General features: G+C 39.1%; 1 protein-coding gene across 2 annotated transcripts in view; it reads left to right on the top strand.

Moving 5' to 3' along the window:
* Positions 1–22,603, top strand: part of Gab2 (GRB2 associated binding protein 2) — a 130,330-nt gene that overhangs the window by 70,660 nt on the left and 37,067 nt on the right. For both annotated transcript variants that reach the window (XM_048361212.1, XM_048361211.1), the window contains exon 2: positions 21,303–21,603. In XM_048361212.1, the coding sequence (XP_048217169.1) occupies positions 21,303–21,603 (301 nt within the window). The remainder of the gene's footprint in view (positions 1–21,302; positions 21,604–22,603) is intronic.

The raw sequence follows: 22,603 nt of genomic DNA, 5'->3' as shown, positions 1-22,603 counted from the left end.
CACACACACACACACACACACACACACACACACACACACCTCTTCAAATCAATAGACAACAAATAAATACCTAAGATTTTAAATTATTTTCCTAATACATTGTACCAACTAACAGCCTTGAGGCACATACAGTGGTGTCTGGATTTTCACACTCTTTCTGCCATGGAAGGTGTCATTAAAACCTTCTTGGGTAACTTAGTGGAGAAGATTCTTTCCTATTCCTGCTAATGCTTGGTGATGGTTCCCCCATCTAATTCTGCCTACAGCTCCCTCTGGAGGAGTATCTTAAAAAAAAAAAATTATTGTTAAGGTGATGTACAGAGGGATTACACTTACATACGTAAAGTAGTGAGTACATTTCTTGTCAAACTTGTTACCTCCTCCCTTATTGTCCTCCCACCTTCCATCCTCCCCAACCCCCCCCCCCAGTTGTACAGTTGTTTTACTACATATTGTCTTGTAAGTATTGCTGTTGCATTGGTTCACCTTTTATCCTTTGTCTCACCATTTTGATGTTCCCCTTCCCTTCCCTGATTTAGACAAACATATATGCAATACCCAGAGTGCCAGGATCAAATACAGTGACAACAGGGGCTAAAATATAGGGAAGATAAATAAAAGAAAAGAAATGATTTCACATAGTGAGTTAGAAATAATAACATTGATAAACTGCTTGTTACCATAACTTGGAGTTCATTTCGCTTAGCATCATCTTATGTGATCATATATATGTACATAGCTATTGAGCTGCTGTGATTATCTGCTAGGATTATCCTAGACATACACTAATCATTACCGATGAAGGAAACCATAGAGGCTGTGTTTCTTTGGGTCTGGCTCCCTTCACTTAGTACGATTTTTTTCCTATTTCTATTCGGCTAGCCTTATCTACACTGTTTCCTCTGTGATATTCACTATGGGTGTGGGATCTTACCATTCTCCAGCTTAAACATTAGTGGTCCCTACTGACTTTAGGATAAAACCTAAACTCCTTTTCTACCTTTTGGGTGGCATTTAGCAATCAGATCCTAAACTGCCTTTCTAGACTAGCTTTCACATCTCTGGATTGTTCAAGCACCCTTGGGTCCTTCTTCCCTGACTAGTCTTCATGCCTCTGTTCTACCTGGTTCATTCCTCATCAACAAATAGGACTATAACCTCTTGGGTGGATTTTTCCTGGCCTCCTCTTTGCATTAGTCACTCTTACATCTATAATTCTCTGTTAACATCTACACACAAGGTTGTGATTTCTAGGATTATTTTACCCAAATCAAGAATTAACACTGTCCCTATCATTTGTGAAATCCACCCCTCCCACACCTTACTGTATATATAATAAATGCTCTAGAATGCTCTTCATTTTCTTCTTTCCTGCTAGCCTAGACATAGTAAGTTCTTTAACTCTCAGCTTGTTCTTATTTTTAGAACTAAAGAGGAATGTAATGTAGTTTCATCCTTTCTCCTCCCACCTCTTCTTTGGTACTGCTAAATTTATCTCTCTTTTGTTTTTGTCACCTAAGCTTTTGGCAACAATGATTTTTCCAAGAAATCATCAAGTGCATTGTCATGAAGTTTGCTTATGCGTTTTAAGAGTTTTGTAGTATTAGTTCTTATATTTAGATCTTTGGTCCATTTCCAGTTAAATTTTATATATAATAAAGTCAAGGCCCAGCTTCATTCTTTTTGCAGGCAGATTTTCAGTTTTCTCTGGCACTACATAATTTTTTAAAATGTTACTTTATTTTGTACATAGGATATTCCTGGGATATAATTATTTAAAAATTATTTTTAATTGAGAATATTCTAAAAGCAATTCCTTGGTAATCTTGGTAGACCAGAGGCATAAAGGAAGGGGAAAAAGACCATTTATAAGGTTAGGAGAAGAGGAGAATGGAGAGAGACGGAGGGAAAGAGAACTAAAACAAGACTAAAGTAGGCAGCTACCCCAGAGCAGACGTTTGAATTGTATTTAGAGTTCACTTCTCAGTACTTCTCCTGTAGACTTATCCTACTTCTCTCATTCTTTCCAAGTAGCTTCTTCAGTTTGCTGTCTATTTGGAAACTCAAAAATTATTCCTCTGTTTGTCCCCACTTTTTGGTTCTGGCCTTGCCTGTTGTCTCTTCCTCTCTGCTACTGTGAGTCAGAGTGTAGCTGTGTTAGTTCTCACTTAAGGTTGTGTGACAAGCCCTGTCTTACACACCATGACTGTTTTAATCAGGTATCTTTTCTGCGCTACTCCTCTTCTCGAAGACCTCTTGAGAGTGGGGCACACATTCACCTCTGCTCCCCTGTGATATTGTGGCATGGAGATGCATATTCAGTAAGTGGGTCAAAACATGACTTAGTTTTTGTTTATATGCATAATCATTCAGCATATGATATAGTCTTACTTTCAGGGATTAAAAAAACTCAGATGGCATGACCTCTGCTCACCAATAACTGCAGTCTAATTTGGAGAATATGCTTTTACATATACCTTACATTTTAATATTCTGTGTTTCATGTAATTCTTGTGACATTTGATGAGTGGCGGGAAGGGGGGGGCGGGGCTAGTTTTGTCTGAAGTGCAGAAAAGTTGAGGACTCTCCCTGAAGCCAGCTAGCACACAACAAACAGATCAAGACAGGACTTAAGCCTAAATGACCAACTTTAGGCAAGATGCCAACTACTTTGACAAATCAGTTTGTTTGGCTATACAATGAAAAACTAGCATCTACTTGCTAGGTGTTTGTGAGTGTTGAAAGTCATACACTGTGAATGGCAACTCCTTTGTACAACTAAAGATAATAAAATATAAATAAAAAATAAATAAAATAAAAATTATAAAAAGAAAGTCATACACTGTATGTGAGTAGAGAAGGTAGCACAGTACTGGTACACATATAGGTGCTCAAATGCTAGTTGTTGTTGTTGTCTCCGTATCTGGTGTGTTTGTCACTGTTGCACTGTTTCCTGGGTATTGTACCCTGGATATTGTATATATGTGTATTGGAACTAGGAAAGGGAAAGGGAATACCAAAATCAAGAGACAAAGGATAAAAAGACAAACCAAGGGCTGGGGATATGGCCTAGTGGCAAGAGTGCCTGCTTCATATACATGAGGCCCTGGGTTCGATTCCCCAGCACCACATATACAGAAAATGGCCAGAAGTGGCGCTGTGACTCAAGTGGCAGAGTGCTAGCCTTGAGCAAAAAGAAGCCAGGGACAGTGCTCAGGCCTTGAGTCCAAGCCCCAGGACTGGCAAAAAAAAAAAAAAAAAAAAAAGACCAATGCAACAGCAATACTTAAAAAACTATATGGTGTAAACCAACTGTACAATTCATGGGGGTAGAGGGAAATGGGGTGGGAGGAGGCAGGGGAAAATGAGGGAGGAGGTAGCAACTTGGATGAGAAATGTACTCACTGCCTTCCATATGAAACTAACCCCTCTGTACTTCACTAGGCAAATACCATCACAATGTCTTTCCTTGGACTGTTGGGAATGCTAATGGCCACTCCTGCTTTACATGGGACATGTGTTACATGGGACATCTATTGAGGACTTGAGTCCTAATGATCCAGAAGCCCCGCCTCTGCACTGGGGACCAATCATGAACTTTTGAGGCTGGTTTCAGATCCAAACCAGAACACTACAGAATGATCCATCTAGAAATGTAAATTCTACCATATTTTCAGACTGTGGGTTATTTTCAGTTTTTCTTCTTGCAGGCTTTCCTATGGTCTCTTCACTTTTTTGGGGGGAGGGGGGTAGGTAGGTTAAAGTTGATGGGATCACTGAATCATGTAGAAGCTAATCTGTAGATATCTTGTTTTCCATTTGTAATGGCCCTAGGGTACTTGTGTGATAAATGGTGCTGTGTAAATTAAAATGCAACTAAAGATCTCTTCAGTGTTTCTTAAATTAAGTTTATTATGTGTGATAATTTGCACCTAGAGGCTTTTGTTGTTGTTTGTTGTAGTGACTATGGCAGTAATGAGCCTGGCTCCCGGAACAGCTTGGCACATGTGCCACATTTGCATTTGGCGGGAATCCATGGTGTGCCCTGAACAAATGAATCAGCCTATTTGGGGGATGGGGAAACTGAATCATTAGGAGGCTGTGGTCTTGCTCATGATCCCTAATGATCCCCAGATAGGGGAATACCAGAGAATTCTGTGCTCTGTTTCTAGCTGAATTATTCCTTAGCCTCTGGAGTTAGGACTATCAAATCCCATGTTATTCACCCACAAAAGCACGGGGCCAAGAGGGGAAATAAAGGAAGCATTCATTGAGTATCTGAGTCAGGCAGACATCACATGAGGCCCTTGACATAGGACTCGAATATAAAGTAGGAGTGGCTATTTATATTTGTAACATCCAGGGTTGTGATTCAGCCTAAACCATTTGCTTTATTGTGCTAGGCAACATGGTTTATCTAGCATCTGTATCTATCCAAAACTCATTTGAAGAACTAAAAATAAAATAAAATGTGCTACAGCAAAACTTCTGGGGGGGGATCACAAAGCCAACATACAAAGGCTTGTGCATACCTGGTTCTCATAAAAACTTTAAGATTGAACAGCAAGTGATCTTTTCTTCATGAGTCTTAGGTTAAAGAATTTGAAGTATCATCTTAATAAACAGCAGAATAAACATTGAACCCAAGGTTCTTGGGAGATCAACACTTAAAAAGTTTTCAGTTCTAAGATTTAACATGAAACAACATATCATATAATGTAATAAGATCTTATTTTCAGTTCCTGTTTCTTCTACCTTTATTAGGAACTAGAACTTCAAACCTGAAAAGCTGCATTAATCATCAGTCTGAGAAACATGAGGCAGGTCTGAGGCAGGCCATGGTTAGCAAAAAAGAGCCTAGAAAACAAACCAGAAGTCTGTTCTTCGTTGATTCCTAACTGTATACATAGTTTAAAAAAAGATATTAATAGCAGCAACCCTTCAGATCATTGTAAGGTTGAAATAAGCTAATATATACAGCACTCAGTATAGTGCCCAGTACAAAGTAAATGTATGTATGTATATTATTGTTATGGTAGAGACCCCATAGCAAAGAAAAGGAAACCAAATCTTACTTTCTCTGTGCTTTCTTATTGAGGAGCTATAGGATAGAACATCTTCTTTGGGGGATTTTGTTTTGTTTTGTCGTGTCAGCCTAGTTCAGAATTTTTTGTAAATATCAGAAGATAATTTACAACTGGTTGTGGCCACAATTCAGGGGATCTTGCATGCTTTTCTGTCTTGTGACATGGACTTCCCCCAACAAAAAGAAAAAAAAGTCAAAGTTCCAAGTAAAGGTTTGGGGAGAGTTGGCACTTTTAATCATTTGTAGCAAGACATTATGGTTTTCTTACAATAGATCCAGCCCTGGGCAGCATTACTAGGTAAAATTGTCAGGAGCACCCTTCTGTATGTGTTACATACACACACTTCTTGTATCTCCACCCCGTTTTAGGTGGCTGGCCTCTGCCGGCTGGTGGTACTTGGTTCCTCTCCCACCTGCCCGACTGCCTTCCATGAAGCCAGTGACCAGGGCTGTGTCTGGATCCTCAGACCAAAAAAAAATTGTATCTTAGGTATTTTCATGGAAAGAACTAATAAATTCATAAAAGCAATATGCGAGAACAGTATTTTGAACATTACTAGCAACCACTACCAGCCACACTGCGGTCACTCAATGAAAATTGGTTAAATGAAGTATTATCTTTGACATAGCAAATTTTCTAAACTATGTTTGAAGCCACGTGCAAATGCTGCCTACTTTGTTGAACTGCTCTTTATATTAAAAAATAAATTCTTCCTATTTGTAATAGAATATCATAAGAAAGTTTACACTGTATTTTTATAGAGACAGAAATAAAAACAGCTTTTCACTTCTATGACCTAATCTGATTCTCACAACAACTTTTTCAGGATTATCACCTTCATTTTATAGTTGAAGATACTTAGGTATATGAAAGAGTCCAAGTTCTTAAGAAGCAAGATGATCTAAAAACTTACTTTCGTCTATTAACTCTTTGTGTGTTTTTTTAAGTTGTATCCAGGTTTTTACTTAGCTATTAGAATGAAAGTTTTTCTAGCTTAAGGACTGTGCTTTCCCTAATAGGCTTTAATAATCTTTCCCTTTTCCTTTTCCTTTCTCTTTCCCTCATTTTCCTCTCTTTTTCTTTCTTTCCTTCTTCCCTCCCCCTCCCTTTCTCCTCCCTTTCTTTCCCTCCCTCCCTCCTCTTTCTTTGTTTGTTTTTGTTTTAGGATAGTCTTGCCTTGTAGCCCAGATAGTCCTGAAACTTGCATTGTATCCCAAGCTGGTCTCAAATTCTCAATCCTCATACCTCAGCTTCCTGAGTGCTGAAATTACTGACATGCACCACCACACCTGACCATTATTTGTTCTTAAAATGGACTGGGGGGCGTAGCCCAATGGGTTTTTCTTTTCTGATGTCTTATGCCAGGCTCAGGTTTAGGTGTGCTTAGGCATGACTTTTACCTTTTCCAAACCTGAAGCTGCATCTGCCACACAGTATAGACTTGAAGACAATGTCTGCAGAACACAGCAAGTCATGGTCCTTCATGGCTCACTGAGATTCATTGCTATTAATATCTAGATTTCTATTAATACTCCCTTTTCACTGTGAGCTAATTTAAATCTGCCGTTCTCTAGGCTATTCTTAACCTCACATTCTTGGGTCTGAGCCTAGCTCTCATTTACAGATCATAACTTCCATTTTGGTTTTTGTACTTGCAAAAATAATAGAATCTCTATTCCCTAGTATTTCTCAGTGGAGAGTTGGACTTCGTTGATGTTTTGGGGACAGTTCTATCCCATGTATGGTTTGTTCCCTGAAGACCTCTGATGCCTGTAGTGTTCCCCAATAATTGTGGCAACTTACACCAGAACCACCACACCCCATAATACACATTTGCATCTTCTCTTAGGGGGCAGGGCTTGACAGCCCTGTCACTGGTGAACATCCCTATACCTACATACCTATCTCTATCCTCATTGATCTCTGTTGAGTCACTATCCAAGTTAGAACAAATTGGGGGAGATTACTGTCTATAGCTTAAGAAAAGTTGTTTGTTTGTTTGTTTGTTTAGAATTCCACTCTTGAGTTCCTTTGTGAAGCAAAGAAGCAAGTTAAGGTTTGGAAGTAGAATCTCCTTCAATATTGGGCTCCTGAGACCAATTGAGAGCCATTGATGCTCTGTCAAAGAAGTTTTTTTTTCTCTTTTATTTATTTATTTATTTATTTATTTATTTATTTATTTATTTATTTATTTATTTATTTATTTATTTATTATTAATTGGACATAAATTTTTTTTACAAGGTGTTGTGCAAAGAGGGTGCAGTTACATAGTAGAGCAGTGTGTACATTTCTTATGATATCTTACGACCTGTTTTTCTATCCCTTGTCTAGGTCAGGTTGACATATATGCAATATACAATGTATCAGGAATATATACAGTATTCACAGACTTGGTCTCTACTGTCTCTCCGTCTCCCTTTCTTAACAGTCATATATCAGGGAGATCGTGCCCCTTTGTTTTCTGTGTTCTAGGCTTGTCTCACTCAACATTATTTGTTCGAGTTCTGTCCATTTCCCTGCGAATAACAGTATGTCAAAGAAGTTTTTAATCTCACCACTTTATTCTTTTAAAATTACATTAAGGGGCTGGGAATGTGGCCTAGTGGCAAGAGTGCTCACCTCATATACATGAAGCCCTGGGTTCAAGTCCCAAGCACCATGTATATAGAAAACAGCCAGAAGTGGCGCTGTGGCTCAAGTGGCAGAGTCCTAGCCTTGAGCAGAAAGAAGCCAGGGACAGTGCTCAGGCCCTGAGTTCAAACCCCAGGACTGGCAAAAAAAATTACATTAAGACTGAAAATAGGGTCAGGGAGTAGGGAGTGATTATTTTGGTGGGGCTAATGCGAATAATCTGGATCTAGATAAGTATAATGATTAGAGATCTTAACTGTAGTCTAAACACTAAATTGTGTCCTTTAGAGTATGAGTGGGTGATGATCATATTCTAGAACTCAATCAAGGCAATGATTGCAAAACCCATACACACATTAATGACTTATATTCATTTTTGGTTGTTGTTGCCAGTCCTGGAGATTAAACTCGGGGCCTGGGCTCTGTCCCTGAGCCTCTCTGTGCCGAAGGCCAGTGTTCTACCATGCGAGCCACAGTGCCTCTTCTGGCTTTTTCTGTGTAGTTTATTGGAGATAATAGTCTCACAGACTTTCTGCCTGGACTGGCTTTGAACCTCGACCCTCAAATCTCAGCATCCTGGATACATTCTATAATACATCAAAGAACTTTACATCTCTTCAGGTGCCATCTTTTTCTGTGCCTCCTTATGTTTAGAATGTCTTCCCTTTCATTCTGTCATATTCTCAACTCCTTTTTCAAGGCAGATTTTTTTTCTTTGCGCCGTTTCATAATTCTTTATCCCTCTCTCTTTTTTTAACCATTACAAGGTGCTTTGTATTTGGATAACAACAGCTATTGAGTGTGTACAGTGAGCCAGGCTTTGATATTAAATAGAAGCTCGATAAATGTTTATTTTATGCCTACTTTACATAGTAGATATTCAGTGCTGTAGCTGAAATCTTTGGTAGCAGCATTCCACATTTAAACCAGCAGTAGATACAGCTATAGAACTACTTTGATCTCCAGTGTCTTTCTGAAACTTGTCTATTTCTGACTGCTGTAATTTATCAGGTGTTTGGAATTTTCAAGCGTTTGAAGAATACATTTGCTGTTTACACTTTGGTTAATGTTTAATTTCAAATCTGGGAAAATCAGGTTTATACATTTAAATATTGGTTATTCATTTGTTTGTTTAAACAATAAAATCACGATTGCATGTTTAATTTGATTAGCTTTCTTAAATATTTCTCAAACCTTAATCAGTAGATAAAACATATAAAAATACAATGAACCACAAACCTATCTGTGTACCTATACTTAATCTTACTCTAAAGCACTGCTGCATTTACTGTGGTATCTTCCCAATATTTCAGTATGTATTTTCAACTTCCCCAAGCAAATAGCCAGGTAATAAGCTTAGCTTTATAAAAGTAGAAGGAACACCATCTCAAATTGGCAGGAGATTTAGATGACAAATTAATTGGTCTGTGGTTGAGGTGTAGGGCTTGATTGCCCTTCTCAAGATGATTCAGGACTATGCCACTAATTATGCATCTTAGCTTCCTTCTTTAAATGAACTTTGTTTGCTATATTAACATGACTTTTAGTTTGTGTCTTTCATAGACGTTTTATTTTGCAGTACTGGGATTTGAGCTCAGGGTCTTGTGCTTACTGGGCAGGCACTCTACCTATAAGCCATACCTTTAGCCTTTTTTTTTTTTTTACATGATCATTTTTTCCCCCAGATAAGGTCATACCCAGGTGGAAGCTGGAACTAAGAAAGAAGAGGTCTTGTGAACTTCAAGAGTTGGCTTTGAACCTCTGTCATCCTGCTCTCTGCCTCCTAAGTAGCTAGGATTAAAGGTGTGAGCCACTCGTGCCTGGCTTAGGTTTTACTTTATTATAGTTCTTCTTGCCTTTAAATGAAGATTTTTAGACCCATACTTGATCAGTGTTATAAAGCATTATCCAATCATGATGACATAATGACTTTAATGTTAGTGTTGTTCAGAACTTACAATGCCTCAATAGTACCATATTTTAATTTGTGAGACATTTAAGGCAGAATTTCTCAAAGTATAGTATGAAAGCCACCACCACCAGCAGCAGCAGCACCTTCTAGAAATTTATTAGACAATGTTTATTCTCAGTCTCCTATACTAGATCTTCTACACTAGAAACTCTGAGGATAAGATATAGAAATCTATGTTAGGACAAGTGTTCTAAGAAAATTCTGATTCATGCTGGGTACTGACGGCTTATGCCTGTAGTCTTAACTACTCAGGAGTCTACGATCTAATGATCCAGGTTTGAAGCCAGTCTGAACAGACAGATCTGAAACTTATCTCCAAATAACCACTAAAAAGCTAGGAGTAAAGGTGTAGCTAAAGTGGTAGTGCACCAACCTTGAGCAAAAGTGTGAGAGTACAAGGCCCTGAGCTCAAATTTTACACATGCACATATAAGCATGTACACATGTATACATACAAAGAAAATTTCAATTCATGCTGAAGCTTGAAAAAGCTGTTTAGAAGGGGAGAGAATAGTTCATGAATTTAGCTGTCTTTGACGAGCTGAATTATTATCTTAATTAAATCTTCATTCTATTTAGTCCATGTACATGAACACTAGTGCTTTTTAACTGTTGGAACACTCTGTATTACATAGAATCATTAATGCAGATAAGTCCTTCCTAATTACTTATAGGTCATTATATTGATTCTGTCTCTGCTTGCACAGATAAAAACAGGTGTATATCTATACTGTTGATCAGCTCTATTGCCTAAGAGAAAGAAAATATCTAGTGTGTTGAATCACCTTCTTAGTTAAAAAAACAATAAAATACCAAATAAATCTTATTTGTATTAATCCAGATTCTTCAGAAATAATACAACTAATAGGATGGATGACTACCTAATATTAGGATGGGATTTATGGTAGGGATTGATTCATGTAGTTATGCAGGCTAAGAAGTCCTGAGGGTATGAGGGACGAGGTAACAAACAGTACAAGTAATGTATCCAATGCCTAACGTATGAAACTGTAACCTCTCTGTACATCAGTTTGATAATAAAAATTTGAAAAAAAAAAGTCCTGTAATATGCCATCGCAAGCTGGAGAACTAGGAAAGTTTTAGAGTGTGTGGTTCAGACAATTTCTGAAAGTTTGAGAACCAGGAGAGCTACTGGTGCATGTCCTGGAATTTCAAGGCCCAAGAGCTTGAGAGAGCTGATGTCTCAGAAGAATAAAATGGATGTCCCAGCTCTAGATTTCATGGTGCTCACCCTGATTTAAAGCCAGTCTCATCTAGAAACCTACCCCACCAAATGTACCCAGTAACACCGAAAAGGAACTGCCACACAATCATAGTTACCTTTCTTTGTATTAAAAAATTTAGGGCTGGGGATATAGCCTAGTGGCAAGAGTGCCTGTCTCGGATACACGAGGCCCTAGGTTCGATTCCCCAGCACCACATATACAGAAAACGGCCAGAAGCGGCGCTGTGGCTCAAGTGGCAGAGTGCTAGCCTTGAGCACGAAGAAGCCAGGGACAGTGCTCAGGCCCGGAGTCCAAGGCCCAGGACTGGCAAAAAAAAAAAAAAATTTAACTACTGGGCTGGGAATATGGCCTAGTGGTAAAATGCTGGTCTCATATATATGAAGCCCTGGGTTCGATTCCTCAGCACTACATATATATAGAAAAAGCCAGAAGTGGCACTGTGGCTCAAATGGCAGAGTGCTAGCCTTGAGCAAAAAGAAGCCAGGGACGGTGCTCAGGCCCTGAGTTCAAACCCCAGGACTGGCAACAAAAACAAAAACAAACAAAAAATTTGACTACTGACTCAATGATATGGATAAATCATAACAACTATTATATTGTGCCACAAAAGGGCAGATATTAACAAATACATTCAGACCCATTTTTGGTTCTCTAGAAAAGATAAATATAGTTTGTAATGGCAGAAAATGTACTGGTAGGTGCCTGGGGCTAGGGCTGGTGAATAAAGATGAACCTGGAAAGGGTACAAGGGAACTTTCTGGGGAGAAGGAATATTCTGTCTTGATTGTTATTTGATATATTTGGCAGAATTTGTTTATCTGAACTCCTATAGTGGATGTATTTTATTGTATATACGTTAAAACCTCTGACATGACTTCCTTTTTAAGTAAGCCAGAAGTGGACAAATCAGCTCTGTGTTAATCTTTTAATGCTGTACACTGACTTTCTGTATTAAACAAAAGCCTTTCAGTCACTCATAGAGGGGCTACAGAATAGTCTATTTAGGAATATTTTTTCCGCTATATGTACTCGTGGACTTCCCAGATTCCAACAGGCCATTTACTTGACAATGTCAGTTAATCTTAGAATTAGGATGTGTCCTTTCTATTCTTTGAAAGATTCCCCTGCAGTTTTATTGAACGTTGTAAACAGGGTATAAGTCAAACTCCTGAAGGATGCCATGCCCAGTTCATTGTCTGTAGTGAAAGCAGCATTCCTTGATGTCTGCTCATGATCAGAAAATTTCATTGTGTACTGGCCTCTAGGTGGGTGGCAACAAGTTCTCCACAAGATTCTGTGCTTTTGTTGATGGACACTTGTAACTTACATCTAGAGACCTGAGTCCATTTAGTAAAATGTGGAGCCCTACCTGATAAATTTCTTAAAATGTCAGAAATTAAGAAAGCCAACATCAGGCTGGTGTTTTATCTACATACATGGACATAGCCAGGGACAGAGACTGCACAGGAATCTCTAAACTCAGATCCAGTTATCCCCCACCGCTGCTCAGTAAGTCACAGCTGCAGCCCAACAGCCATCATTAGCAGTGCGGTGCAGTGTTTCTCAAAATGCACTCCACGGACGTTCTGTGTAGTAATCTTAAGTTTTTATCCCTAGACTCCACTTCTTACCTACTGAGTCTGATACTGTATTGGCACTGAGAAGCAGATGTCCCAGTGATTCTGATGCATAATACAGTTTAATTGCCACTTTTAAAGACAGTGGTAAGGTAAGGAAGGACTTAAAATAAGGATGGAGCAATAATCAGGTTGAATTTAAGAAAAACCAGATCTGGGGAGAGGAGAGTGACATGAAAAGCCTTTGTCTTCAAGGAAACAATCAACATTATATATCTGCTCTTTATCTACCCTTTGCCCAGGTTTCCCCTAGTAACCTTTGATTAATTTAGTGCTTTAAATATAACTTAAATAAATCAGACTATTCAAGAACATTAAATTGAGGTCTCTCAATGGAATGACCTTTGTTTCTCCAAAATCCATAGGATTGGCAACAACTCATAGTTGCTTTGTCAATGGGAAAGGTAATTCCACTAATGGATTTTGAGTCCTCTGCAGAAAGGTTGACCTGGTCTTTGGGGAATCAATCTCATAGAATTCAGTCAATGTAATTACTGACACAGGCTCTTTGGTTTCCCAGAGGTGACCTTCTACCCCTCACACATGACAAATTCATCCTCTCCCTCTGTCTCTGATGTAGTAAAAGAATGGATAGAGTGTACTCATAATAGGCTCTTCAGAGAGAGAAAGCTGTGATTCTCTTCCCCACAGTAAGTCATAATACAGCCCAACTACCTACTCAAGCTGTAAATTTTATAGTCTTTCTTTTCTCTTCCTTTTCCTGTATCTCCCATATTTAGTTTATCATTGGGAACTGGGTTAGTCATTGCAGCCTCTGAAATACACCTTGAGTGCATTTTCTTTTGCCACTGTCCTGGTCTAACTTGCCATTATTTCATTTTTTTTCCAGTCCTGGGGCTTGAACTCAGGGCCTGGGTACTGTCCCTGACTTCTTTTTGCTCAAGGCTAGCACTCTGCCACTTGAGTCACAGTGCCACTTCTGGCCTTTTCCATATATGTGGTGCTGAGGAATCGAGCCCAGTGCTTCATGCATATGAGGCAAGCACTCTACTACTAAGCCACATTCCCAACCCTGTAATGGCATTTTTAATATATTATAAAAATAAAAGGTAACAATTTTTAAAGATATGAAATTCCCACCTATCTTTTCTTTCATACCCATTGTCCTCAATAGGGAACTACTGGTTACTGTTTGGAATGCTTTTCTAAGTGTTTTGCACATCATATATGCATATACTACACACACATATATGTGTTTGTATACACATTCATGTGTCCATATACATAGGATGTTAAATATAAATAGTACCATCCTGCATTGTTCTCAAGCTTATTTCTTTACTGGCCAATATATCAATTAATTAATTAATTATACCCCTTGTAACAAGAAGATATTTTTGCGCATGTGCATATTGAAATCTAAGCTCCATTCTACAAAATTCCTGCCTGTTCCTGGTGTTACTTTTCCCATTGATTACTGTGTGGCAGCCATGACTTCCTGTCAGAGCCTTCCATGAGCCAAGCTCTCTTCTTCAGATTTTAGCCCATGCTCTTCCCTCTGCTTTGGCTGCTCTCCAGGAAATATTGTTCCCACCTAGTGGTCTACTATGTCCTGAGTCCTTCAAAACACACACGCACACACACGCACACATGCATATACGCACACGTGCACATATACACGTGCACACACACGCACATACGGACACATGTGCACACACACACACACACACACCAAGCATTATTTGTGGACTGAAAAACTCCCCACATTAACACTCAATGTATGATGTAGACTGGAGTCTAGAATTCAATGTATATCCATTTCCATGTAAAATATGTGGATATTAATCAAATAATGGAATGTATGAACTCACAGTAGCTTTTTTAAAATTAGGTAACAAACACTAAAATATATAGGGAATCTCTCTTTTTTTTTTTTTTTTTTACTTTGTGGTAATATTTGACATTGAGAAGAACTTATCCAGTATGTGAGATCCTTCTTAAAATAGTCACAAGCCCTTTTTCCAACCTGACCTTCAATGCTTTCCTTTCCATACCATTTTATTCTCCCCTCAAAAAAGAAGATTTGAGAGCCTGTTGGCTCCCTTCAACCATGTGAGAACACATAGACCTTGTCCTCACTGGACTCCACAAACTGTTAGTGCCTTGATTTTAGACTGCCTAGCCTCCAGAACTGTGAGCAAATAATAGGTTCTGTTGTTTATAAATTAACTAGTCTGACATAGACATCTAGTATTTTGTAGACATCCAAGTGGACTAAGATGTTACTTTCATGGTCATTTCCAAGCTGTGAACATGTATAGATCAGTGACAAATTAGAACCATCTGATACACACATTCCCCACTGCTGGGGGACAAGCTAGCCCTCTTGTCTTCTTATTTCAACCCCTGTAATGGATGTCTCTTTGTCGTCTATTTAGTACCATTCTTTTTACATTCTTGTACTGTTTTATTTTTGAGATATATTTCCCAGACTCAACCTTGAGCTCACAACATTCCTGCTGCAGCTGAGTGCTGGAATTAGAGATGTGAAGCACCATACCTAATGTGCTCCTGCGCTTTTTGTTACTAATTTTATTGCTTCAAATAACTCCCAGGCATTGTGTTGAAGTGTACTGTCTAATAAGTCTGAGCACTGCAGTATGTCTTCATGAGAGAAGACATGTGTTCAATATAAATTGTTGATGCTGTGGGCCACAAGTTCAGCGTTAATGAACAATATATATTAAATAAGCTGTCTTTGAACTGAAAACAAGGTTGTGTATTGACCAGTTGATAAAAATGTGACTAAAGGCTCACAGAATTATAACACTGTATTTCCCCTAGAAGAATGATTCATAGTCACTTAATTCTGTGCTAGTTTAGACTTTACTGACCATAAACACCAGAAATGATGAATTAACTGATCTCCTATTATTCTCTTTGCCTGTAAAGATTTCCCTTCAGCATTTTCTTTAGCTGGCAAACTCTCCACATTAAGACTCAATGCATGATATAGACTGGAGTCTAGAACTCAATGTGTATTCTAGAAAATGCAGTCAAGAATTCAATGTGTATCTTACAAAATTGGAAAGAGTGAGTAGGGGAGGGATGAGTGAAATGTTGAAAGGGGAGATATTGATCAAGATATATTGTATTTGTGAACTGCTTTGTTAAATGGCAAATCCTTTGTATAGATGAAGAAAACAATTTTAAAGCAACAAAAAATGACCCAGTGCAAAAGTTACTTCTGCTGTTTCCCTAGCTTATCCCAAGAAAAGTAGTATTCTCCTCTGAACATTCACAACTCTGTTCATAACATTGCGTGTGTATGTGTGTGTGTGCATGCATGCACATCAGTATTGAGGCTTGAACTCAGACCTTGTACTTTTGCTCAGCTTTTTCACTCACTGCTGGTGCTTTACCGTTTGAACCATTTCTCTACTTCCAGCTTTTGGTGATTGTTGGAGATAATATTCTCTCAGATTTGTTTTGTGCCTCAATGCTCAGATCTCAGCCTCCTGTGTACAACTATAGATGTGATCCACCAGTGCCCACTTTCACACCACTGTTTGAGACCAACCTAAGTGTATTATTGAGTTAGCTGTGGACTGCACTTCTTGTCCCTGATGTACATCATGAGGTCCTACAGGGCTTGATACTAGTAGGTCTGATAAATGTTGATTGAACTGAAGGAGGAAGAATTTTGTATTGGTGGGAACAAACACTAATGGAGAAGAAATTGAAAATGAATAAAACAGGAAGTGAATTAAATAATAAATATAATCAGGGCAACCAGAAGGGACTTCTCAGGTACTGTTGGGGTAACAAACTTGTCCTGGTTCTCAGTTTGGAACCCCTACGTAAAGCTTATTTTGATTAGTTAATGGCCTAGAGTGCTTTAAATGAAAAGAGAATTTACTGAGTTACCTAAGCCAAAAGGTTGAAGGTGAAGACTTGGCTGAAGAACTAATTTAATTTAGGACACATTTCATCAAGACCTGTATCTCATTTGTGCCATGCCACCATCACACTACAATGAAACAGGGTCTAACTGTGAAGCCCAGCTCAGCCTCCAACTCCCCATCCTGCTGCCGCACCTGTGCCACTGTGTCTGTCTGCAGAATCCATCTTTGAACTCTGCTATCTCTAGATTACAGTTCTTAGGCTTGAAATTGGGGTCTCTACAACTTGAAGTCAAGATCAGCACAGCCCTAAGTGCATTGACAAAGAAATACCCATTTGAATACAGAAATAAAGATCCTAGAGTTGAATCCTCATAACACTAAATGGATTTGAATTGTGTGCCCATCACTAAGCTAAACACTGGCCTATGGGATAAAATATGATAACTGTCTTCATCAGAGGTTCCAGGATCTTCAGCCTATAGTTGGAATCCGCGTTAGTAAGGAATGTAAACATGGGACGCTTGGTGTCTGTAGCATCTGTATACTGTGGTATTACCTAGGATATGAATAGTGTTATGTTAACAGAGTTAATGTAGAGAGTTTTTCTGATTTTAACCAACAGAGAAGCAAATCAATATTCTTTCCTTTTTGTGCCTCTCACTCAATTATCATTGAAGAGTTATATAGTGTATGTGCTAAATGCTGGAGATTAAAAAAAAAAGCCTTCACCTCAGACTGTAAGTCTTGTGATAAGATAAAAATCATAGTTTCTTTCCTAGGAACAAATAAAATTCATTTAGAGTCAGAGATTCTTCACTTCTCAGATGAATGAGTCAAGAACAAGTAATAGTGATTTCTTCTCCTACAGGATTCACATTGACAAGTGGAGATTGTTTAGGGGCAGAGGATATAGCACCTGGATTCTAGTACTGTCATCTGCTGTCTCCATCTAACTGTAAACCTGAATGCCTTTCAGAAACTCATGGCCAGTGTTTCTCAGTATTAGTTTTCTCTCAAGCTCTTTCTGTACCCTCATTCACATTCCCCAAGAAGATCTTGGGCTGTGATCTCTACAAGTTGTATACTTTCTGTGAACCTAGTTTTTCTTATCTGTGTATTTACCTTGCAGCACTGGTTTAAGGATTAAATGTGACACACATGGCAGGTGGCAGGAGCTCAGGAAATACCCTTTCTTTGGTCCCAATGGTCCAGAGTAGTTGAAGGATTCTTAGAGCAAAGACGGGTAAAGAGCCCTTCATCACTCAGGAAGAATTCCTCCAGAAATATGTGACTGATGTATGTCTCCAAAAGGCTCTCTCCATGTTTGCTCTTCACTGTTATGGGACAGAAGATTGGCCTAGTATACTTCATGTTGAAATATATGTTAGGATATGATTATGTATCCTGTACTCAGAAGTCAAACCAAATTTCCTATTTCTATGTGGTTGTGAGAGGTAGTATTACAACCTTATCTCTACCTGGAGAAAGAAAAAAAAAGGAAGGGATGACAGTTATTGGTGAGTTGTTTTTTTAATGTAGACTTTTGTTGACAATCAAGTATTATGATCTTATTATACCCAAATAATAGGTTCCATTTACTGATAACATCCAGTAGCCTCAATTAGACTCTGATGGACTAGAATCTCACTTGACAGGACCTTTCTGGTATATTGGAAGCTTTTTTGGTTTGCCCTCATTAAAAAGAGGGAAGGTGGGGCTGGGGATATGGCCTAGTGGCAAGAGTGCTTGCCTCGTATACACGAAGCCCTGGGTTCATTTCCCCAGCACCACATATTACAGAAAACAGCCAGAAGTGGCACTGTGGCTCAAGAGGTAGAGTGCTAGCCTTGAGCAAAAAGAAGCCAGGGACAGTGCTCAGGCCCTGAGTCCAAGCCCCAGGACTGGTTAAAAAAAAAAAAAGAGGGAAGTTAAAATGACACACCTATTTCTAGAAGTTATGCAAAACACTTCCAGGAAATGCCTTACCCTTCTAAAACTTTAGCTCCACAGTACATGTGAGATTTTATATCTGAACAGATGATTTGAGGTGCCGAGAAAATCATTAGTCATCAGAGAAAAGGTCAGTTGTCTGTGGTATTAAACCCATGGCATGGCAGAAGATTCTGAAGTTTTATAATTGCAACTGCCAAAACTAAAACTAAATAGATGGTTCTTTCTAGATACTTGGTTATTCAGAAAAACATATCCCTCTAAGTAGTAATCCAATTAGTTGAGTTATTACCATATCAGATTATCTTGATGAAAACACTCAAAGTTGGAAGAAATTGTGCATTGGTGTCTAGTCCATCTATTGAGACAATCCTTTTTTTTTTTTTTTAATATTTTGAGACAATCCTTGATCACCTCTGTAGTTTCTCCTCCAACCTTCCTACTGCTTCCTAGGCCACTGCTCTGCAAAGAATCCTATGCTACCTCTTTTTCTAAATGGTTTTAGGGAACAAAGACATACCTGTTTGCTGTTCTGTGGCTATTTCCTGTTACTTTCGAATTGAATAGTTATAACAAAGAATGTATATAGACTCAAAACCCTAAAATATATCTAAGGCAAGACAGAAGATTCTAGAGTTTTAGAAATATTTTTATCCATCAGGGATGAAATTAATAGGGTCTTTAGGGAAGTGCTAAAAAAGAAAAGCCCAAACCTGCTTTTCCATAGCACTTCCTAGATGACACTAGTATGGTCAACGTTAGTGTGTAGAGTCATCTGAGATAGACCACCTTGCTCTTCTGCATGTCAGCAGCCTCCTATGCTTAGAGCACTGTGATCATGACCCAGGCAGAGTCTCATTAAATGCCAATACGATGAGATTGCGAGTCCCATCACCACGAGAATATTTCTAGTGTGTTCTGGACATTGTAAGGCTAATTCGAACACACTTTAGTTTCCTAGGTGCCAGGAGCAATAGGAGGAAGTCATGGTCTCGTTCTGTACATTTGGAGATCTTTAGACTGAACCCAAAGACAGAGAAGGTTCTTGTGACATTGATTCTGTGCTCAACAGCTATGAGTGATGCAACTTCCAGGTCATGTGTACCCACATTTGTATCTCTGTGGTCTGGATGATTGCAAAATATTTTGTTTTTAAGCTGGATTTGTGTACAAAAGAAAAACAGTCACTTCTATTTCATCAGAGAAAGTGGTGGCTACTCCTGATTCTAGACACAAATGCTAATACTTTGTTGTAATTTTATTCCTGTGTGCTATATACTTCAAACTCCATTGAAAGTAAAATGATGTATATTGTCTCCATTATTGCTATTCTCCCTCAGCTTATCATCTTCTCTCACTATTGTAGACTATTACCGTAGCTTCCTTAAAGACTTATCTCTTTTTATTTCTTGGTTTCTTTTCTCTTGTTTATTTTTGAGACAGGGTCACTATATTACCTAGGCCTACTTCATTTTTGTATAAGGAGTAAATATGAACCTTGGCCAACATTTTCCCCCTACTTCTTCCTTCCAGGGATGCCCAGTTGTTTCACTACCACTTATTGAAAAGGCCATCTTTCCTTCATTGAGTTGCTTTTGCACTTTCATCAGAAATCAATTGGACCTGGGCACTGGTGGCTCATACCTGTAATCCTAGCAACTCAGGAGGCTAAGATCTGAGGATCACAGTTCAAAGCCAGCCCAGGCTGAAGAGTCTGTGAGACTCTTATCTCTAATAAACTACAAAGAGAGAGAGACACCAAAAAAGAGAGAGAGAGAGAAAGAGTGTGTGTGTGTGTATGTGTGTGTGTGTGTGTGTGTCAGAAGTGGAGCTGTGACTCAAGTGGTAGAGTGCTAGCCTTGAACAAAAAGCTTAGGTACAGTTTCCAGGCCCTGAGTTCAAGCCCCAGGACCAGTACCAAAAAATACCCCCACCCCCCAAAAAATCTAAGGAACAACACCTAAGCCCTGAGCCTAAGCCCTCAATACCAGCATAAACAAAAACAAAAACAAGAAAAGAAAAAAGAAGAAAGTGATTACAAGGTGGATGCCAATGACACACACACACTGTAATCTCGCTACTGAGGAGACTGAGATCCAGAGGCTTACAGTTCAAAACAAGCCTAAACAGAAACGTCTCTGAAGCTCCATCTCCAAAATAACTAGAAGAAAAACTGGACTGGGGAGGCATGGTTCAAGTCGTAAAGTACCAGCCACACAAGCAAACTGAACAAGCATGAATGAGCCCATGAAATCCCACTATTAGCCAAAACCAAAAGTAATTATCAATTATGCTGTATTTTTCTTCTCTATATATATTCTATGGTAGGGATCAAACTCACAGCTTCATGCCTGCTGAGCACATGACCACCGAACCCAGTGAATTTTTATTTTCAATATCCACGGTTCAGTGCTAGTATTTAGATATAAATTGATTTTTTTTATGTTTGTCTTATATCCTGTGAACGTCAGGTTCCTGGAGTTTTGTGTGTGTGTGGTTGTTTGGGATTCGGTGGGCAGATTGCTTGGAATTTTCTGTGTAGACAATCATGTCATCTGAAAATAGGGATAGAATTATGTTTTTATTTCCTTTCCTATCTGTGTGCCGTCTATATTAAAAAAAAAGTTGTTCTGGTGTCTTATCTAAATAACTGGTTTAAAAAAAAAAGAATTCCACTTTGTATTTCACAATGACAAGACGCTGTTTCCATGGTGAAATGCCATATTAACACATATTCTATCATCATCCTCTGTTTTGAAACTGGGGAACTCTGAAAGGGAAACATAGGCCATAAGCAGCCTGCAAATCCAGCAGTCCCCCTTCTTAATCTATGATATCTGAGGACCTGCTCAAAGTTTTGAAGTTGCTAATGACATTTCTCCCCCTCCTTTCTCCTCCTATGATGGCTTAGGCTTGGAAGAAACGTTGGTTTATCCTGCGAAGTGGCCGAATGAGTGGTGACCCAGATGTTCTGGAATACTACAAGAATGATCACTCCAAAAAGCCCCTACGGATCATCAACCTCAACTTCTGTGAGCAGGTGGATGCAGGTCTCACCTTCAATAAGAAAGAGCTGCAGGATAGTTTTGTGTTTGACATCAAGACCAGTGAGCGCACCTTTTACCTGGTGGCGGAGACGGAGGAGGATATGAATAAGTGGGTGCAGAGTATCTGCCAGATCTGTGGCTTCAATCAAGCTGAGGAGAGCACAGGTATGAGACCAAACATAGCTTCTTCACAGAGGGGCTCCAGCCGAGCTTTCCTCTTTGGCAGGAGTAGTATTAGGCAAAGGGTGAGAGCTAAAGGAGTTGGCCAAATGTTCAAAAGTCCCTGGTGGTCATAATGGCCACATGGGAAACCAAGAAACATTGGGGTTGTGATAAAGCTGGGAGTATTTTCAAATGTTTCCCAAGTTCCTTGATGTTACTGTCATTTCTCAGCCCTCAGTCTTTGTCTCCTTCCCTTAGCTTTGTAACACCCGGGGCCTTGTTACCTGTCAGCCATGATAGGAAAAAAATCTCCCCTGAAACCTGCCTCTTGTCCACCTCCATCTACCCTTGCCCACCCATTTCAGACCATCCTGCTTGCTTTGGGGTACCCTTTCTTATTGCTTTATGCTCCTGTGTTTCTTCTTATCACTTGGAAGGGGACAGGTGAGATGACGAACATTTTATGTTTGGGTTTTGATAACCTTAACAAATATGTACCTCTGCTTTTTAAAATGTTCACTGGATTGCAGAAGTGTCCTTTGACATTTGTTGGGGCTCCTCTCTAAATCTCTAGGTTTTTTCCGAGGCAGGCAGATATCTGAAACAGTAATTCTCAACCCTAGCTACATATCAGAATGAAGAGCGTTTCAAAACCAGTGCTTGAGGACCTATCAGATGACTTAACTAAGAATCTGAATGGTGGACTTAAGCAATGTTGACTGGGGGGGAGGGGCTGTGATGACAGGATTTGAACCCAGGGCTTCACATGTGATAAGCCAGACTTTGACTATTGAACTGTGCCCCCCAGCCAAACAGTACTATCTTTTTGAAAGCTTCATGATAAGTAGCAAGGTTCCAGAGCTCAGCAGTCATTTCCTGTAAATCGTTTTGAAGGCCAGATACAGTCTCTCTTTCATATTCCTGTTCTGACAGAAATTGTTACAAGCCTTTAAAGATGTAAAAGCCATTCTTAGTTCTGGAACATCACCAGAGAGGTCGTTAG

Source organism: Perognathus longimembris, chromosome 13 (assembly GCF_023159225.1).
Source record: "Perognathus longimembris pacificus isolate PPM17 chromosome 13, ASM2315922v1, whole genome shotgun sequence".
In the NCBI taxonomy this organism is placed as follows: Eukaryota; Metazoa; Chordata; class Mammalia; order Rodentia; family Heteromyidae; genus Perognathus; species Perognathus longimembris.
This window is presented reverse-complemented; position numbering and strand designations above follow the sequence as displayed.